General features: G+C 44.5%; 1 protein-coding gene across 1 annotated transcript in view; it reads right to left on the bottom strand.

Moving 5' to 3' along the window:
- The window catches only part of Rab22a (RAB22A, member RAS oncogene family), a gene marked incomplete at its 5' end in the record, with an annotated part of 56992 nt that extends 52471 nt beyond the window's left edge, over positions 1 to 4521 (bottom strand). Inside the window, 1 exon segment of the mRNA XM_013518261.1 lies at positions 4442 to 4521. Coding sequence (XP_013373715.1) covers positions 4442 to 4521 — 80 coding nt within the window.
- Positions 4522 to 5352: the final 831 nt, after the last annotated feature.

Genomic DNA, 5352 nt, shown 5'->3' on the forward strand with positions numbered 1-5352 from the left:
AATGAGTCCTTGGTTGATAAGCATTGCATGTCTATATCTGTTTTCATGAGAAACCACTTTGAAGATATCAATATGTAATACAACAAGCATTGTTAATTCCCTACCACTTTGTTTGTAACTCCGTACTGTCTGTACTGTTCCTTCACTATTCTGTAAAATGTTGTCTGTCTGTTAATATTTTCTTCCTTTTATTTTTAAAATAAAATAAAAAATAAAAAAAATAAAAAAAAGAAAGGAGCTAGTGACTTGCTACTGGCTGGGAGAAGGGAACATGAGTTAGGAGGGGATTTGAGAAGGACGCACAGGTTGCTGATTTGAATAAATGAAGATATGTGTTTTTCTGGCCTACCACAGGGTCCACAGAAAGAAGAGTCAAGGTCCAAGCCTCCTATGGTTTGTTCACAAGCTTAGTCACAAACATTGTACGGTCCTAGGTGTTTGTGGGCTACCTGTGGGCACAGGCACTGAGGTGAGAATTTATAGGTTTGCTCTTAGAAGAGAATTTGGTGTGGGACTCATGCACATGTACAGCAGTGACTGTCAACTATTCCTTTATCCCTGTACACTTGAGTGTAACAGTGAGCTCCCACTGGTAACCACAAGTCACTACAAGGGTGTGCTGAATGGGGGTGACTTCCTCCATATATATATATTGTGAGGTTGAGAGGGATGGAATCACACCATGGGATTAAGGTATTACTAACCTCCACCAACATTTACTGCATATTTCCTATGCCCATTCTGTGAGCAACCTTTGAGGCAGGCTCAAGCAGGACCTCCCTACCACCAAAGGAGGAGTTTGGGCACTTTCATAAAGTTTGCCCTGGAATGCTGGACTGAGATCCTGATTTAAGTTCAGACAGGATGGTCCTTTGAGGCATAGGCTCTTCCCCACTATACAAAGTTGGGGCATTAGGGAATGGGATTTAAGAGTGGAGGAGGGGCAGTTCTGCAGGGGACGAGGTCCAAGTCATGTAGTGATATGGTCCAGCACCCAAGGAAAAGGGCTGAGGAAGTCAATTTCAGATTATCCAGGTGAAGGTGAGCTGTGGGAGGGGAGACAAGCATTCAAGGGAAATGAAGGAAGCTAGGACAAAGCTTGGGAAAGACACTGAGCTCATCAGCAGGAGACCTGAGCAAGAAGGCCAGGCCACAGGTGGAGGGGAGGAGCTGGGAAGGCAGGAGTTTCACTCAAAAAAGCTGGGGACATGCTTGTGATGCTGGGCCCTTACCCATCTCCAGGGCTCTGTTGCTTGCGACCTCACCAGCCCCCTTGGCTATGCCTCCAGTTCATGCTCTCTGCCCTTTAGTAACTACTGGGGAGAACTACCTCTCTCCTTGAAGGAGGAGCAATTGTCTTCATTTTGGCTGAGCCTGAGCTTATTTCCATGTATTGATGTATGCAGAGCTGGCTAGGACCTTTTCCTTATCTCATCAATCGGCTTTAAGCAGTGCATATCAGTTTAGCTCAGGTACTGATGGTAGTGTTTGAAGAGGGCAGGCGTGTTTCCCTGGACAGCCCCCACCCACCCTGTTCCCACTAATGAGCCGGTATGAGGTGGGATACGTGAGCCAGTGCTCCACACTGTCAGCTGGGATGAGGCCTTGGGATACAGGCTATGAGTGATCATACATCAGCGCTGAAGCACCAACCCGAACATTAGATACTATCTCAACTGTGTTATGCAGATGACTCTTTCTGCACAGCCTCCTCTCTGCATTTGCAGAGGTGATTTCAGGCCTCCTACCTAGCCCAGCTCCTGGCGCTCACCTGCTTCCCACGGTTCTCAGTCACTATCCTCAAGCCACTCCCTTCTTCATGAATGAATAAAACCTGGTTTGTTCCAGATGGCCATCACTGCGGCTGGACTTAGGACCCCTCGGCTTCCCATAACAAATATGCCTTGGTATCTTTATTCTCGCCATGGGTTGCGCTCAAAGTGGTAGACTGGAATTAACTTGCTAGAATTCCAATAACTTTTCCTGGGATTACAAATACAAACCTCCTGGGCTGCGAGGACTGGGAAAGGCTCTAACTCCAGCCTCCTGGCTCCCTCCAACCACCCTCCCCTCCTACCACGCAGTCCCTCTGTCCCCCATGCTTGTTCCAGCTCTCTTCTACTCACCACACCGCACCACCAACCATGGAAACACTTCTGCTGTTCAAATAATTGTCTGCTCACACGTTTTACTGATATATAATCCACTCATCTTTCAAAACTTAAACTGCAGTGCTTCTAAGGCACCCTCTCTTACCCCTGTATCAGTCACCCCCAGCACAAGGGCACGGCCCTGCTCGATGGTCTCACAGCACATCACAGTTCTCCTTTGTAGCGCAGAAAATGGCTGAATAACTATTTCCTGTATATCAGTGACAAAATATATCTTGATTTTTACCTATAGGTAAGCTTGATAAGGGTAGGAATTGAGTTTGTCTAAATCAAAGGTTAGTAAACTTGTTTTGGCTCTGTGATCTTAGTTACAACTATTCAATTTGGTCACTTTAGCCTGAAAATAGCAAAATGGTTGCCAACTGTTTCTTTTTTTTTTTTTTTTTTTTGGTATCGCAAATTAAACTCAGGACTTTGTGCTTGCCAGGCAGGTACTGTGCCACTGAGCTATATCCCCAGCCCTGCAACTGCTTCAATAAAGCTTTATTTACAAGCCAGGAGGCAGAACAAACGGTAGTACTTTACTGACACTTGGTGTAAATCACCGGCATCCAAGCTAGTATGTCACACATGTTTGGTACTCATGAATGAAACTTAAAGAAAAAGCGACTGGGTTTGGTGATGGATTGTGGCTGGTACAAAGGAAAGGTGGATTTAGCGGCATGGTAGAGTAGAATGGAGATGACAGTGCTGTGGAAATAACACTGATGAAGTTTCTCTTTCAGGAGGTACACGCTTTGTGGAGCAGGGTTGGGGAATGGTGCGCTTGTAGTGGAGGAGGTGGACAGGAACATGTTTGCAGGTTATGTCAAGAAGGGAGGGTTGGGGGAAAAACTGATGAAGAAGCAGGGATCCAGAGTTCCAGCATGGAGTTGGCCATAAGGGAGGAAACCACCAAAAAACAAGAAAAGATAGTAGGGAGAGATGAGGAGAAAGTCTTGCATTCTTTTTTCCTAGGAAATGTGAGCCCACAAACTCTGGTGAACAGACAGACTAGAAGCTGCTAAGGACCACAAGCCTGTGGCATACTGAGAAATACTGACACCAGAGAAAAATGGAAGCTCAATATAGGCTTACTGGGACTCACAAAGCTATACACATTTCTCTCTCTCTTCATTTGAGACTAACCAAGGTGTCATCTAAGTATCTTGTGGGTTCTGGGTTTTCAGATCTGACTCAGCGTGGAGTTCGTCACTTACTCAATCACCAGAGCTACTTACTGCCACTTCCTATCACTTTACTTTCCCATGCAGGTAGTGACAGGTAGGGCCTTAGGAGGATGAGGTCATGCTTTAAGCATGTGAACATACCCAGTTCGTTCTGTCTCCTTTTTCTCTCTCCCTTTTTTTTTTTTGAGACAGGATCTCACTATGTAGCCCATGCTGGCCTTAAACTTTCAAAAATCCTCCTGCTTCAGCCTCTTGAATGCTGGGATTACAGGCATGGGCCACCATGCCCGGCTCCAGTTCTTTCTTAAAGAATACTGAAAGACATTTTACCTGCAGAAATAATTATAGATTTCATTCTTGTAACCTCAGATGTGAGGGAAACTCACAGAGTTTGACAAAGTAGATATTAAAACAACCAAGCACATAAACTAACAACAGGAGATTATAATTTCTCAGTGGATGATCCTCTGGGAGTTTCCCTCTCATAGGTTGTAAAATATTTCTTTATGAGGCGGAGAATGATCTGTGTAGAGCACAAAGCCATATTTTATTTTAATGATGCATAACACAGAACTATTCTTTTAATAGTGAAAAACACTTGATTGGTGGGGGTGTGACAATATGAACAGAGCAAAGCAGTCACTTAATTCTATAGGACAAACAGTATTAAAACCTACAAAACACAACTTCTCACACAGAAAAATATTAGTACTTTTTTGTAGAGTTAAAAAAAACCATAGGCAGTCAACGTCAATAATCCAAAACACCACGATGTGAAAAAAACCTAACATCTCAACACTGATTCAATATTACTCCCATTGCAGGAATGTTATCAGAAGGGTTTGGACCCCATTCTACTTGTTTTCAAGAAGTATTAAAACCATCTAAATATCTTTTACTTATATCTGAAAGAATACCAGGACCTATTTTCATCTGCTTTCCAAGGTGTAATTGCTGTTGATACTTGCAGGCTGAAACTTCCATGTCTATTCTAATCCTAAGTAAGATTCTAATTCATATATTCATTTTGAGCTTATCACTTCCCACAAGAAAGGACTTTCAATGTAAGTTGAGTGTAGATTAAATAAATTAATTTCTTACCCTATTGTTGGGTTGATATTTGGATCAAAACTGTCTTCCACAAACCGCCACACAATACTCGATTTACCTACACCTGTATCCTGAAAGAGAACGAGATGTGCGACAGAGAAAAAGTTAACCTTGCGCAGACATCAAAAAGGACATTGTGGCTTGAGTTCAGGTTTTCAGAAAAATCACAGATGTGTCAGTTTTACAAGCTGAGGGACACAAAAGTGGTTTTCACAAAAACCCAGCAGAGGAATTAGAAGATTTCAAAACAGTTAATAACAGGTGAAAAGGCTTTGCGCTTTTCAAGAGGCTAGGACCTCTTTGAAACACCCAAAGTTTCTGCCTCATGTGAAAAGTGACAAATGCACTTGCTTTCTTAACACATATGTTAGCAAGCTCTGAATTCCAGGATTAGTTCTGAGTAATCCCTGATGAACCCTGGCCCCACCCTATCTGAGAGGCACAAAGGACCAGTTACTGGAATTCTTTTTAATCTTTAAAGCAGAAACTCAGGAAGGAAAGCATCGACCTCACAAAGCTCTGCAATGGCCAAACTGTCCAGACAAGACGGGAAGCCGAAGCGTCCAACCCATCTTTGGGGCGTCTTGCTTTGAACACCCCTCCTTTGCAATATAACTCTGCTAGAAGTGGCAGGAGTGCCCCTCAAGTTCGAAATCACCACACAGGCGCGAAAAGAGGTCAACACTGCCTGTAAAAGTTAAAGACCTGTTACTGGTTTGACTTTGAGAAACTTGGCCAACTCCCAACTAGCACCTGGGCGAGTTGGGAGCAAACTACTCCGGAGCGCCTGTCAAGCGGGGCGTGATGGGGCGGGGAGCGCCGCTCGTCCCGGGGCGGGAGAGCCCCAGGCTCGCGGGGCAGGGGCAGGGGCAGCGTCCCGCCCGGCCCGGAGCCCTCCGCTG

Source organism: Chinchilla lanigera, unplaced genomic scaffold, assembly GCF_000276665.1.
Source record: "Chinchilla lanigera isolate Chin_1 unplaced genomic scaffold, ChiLan1.0 scaffold00044, whole genome shotgun sequence".
In the NCBI taxonomy this organism is placed as follows: domain Eukaryota; kingdom Metazoa; phylum Chordata; class Mammalia; order Rodentia; family Chinchillidae; genus Chinchilla; species Chinchilla lanigera.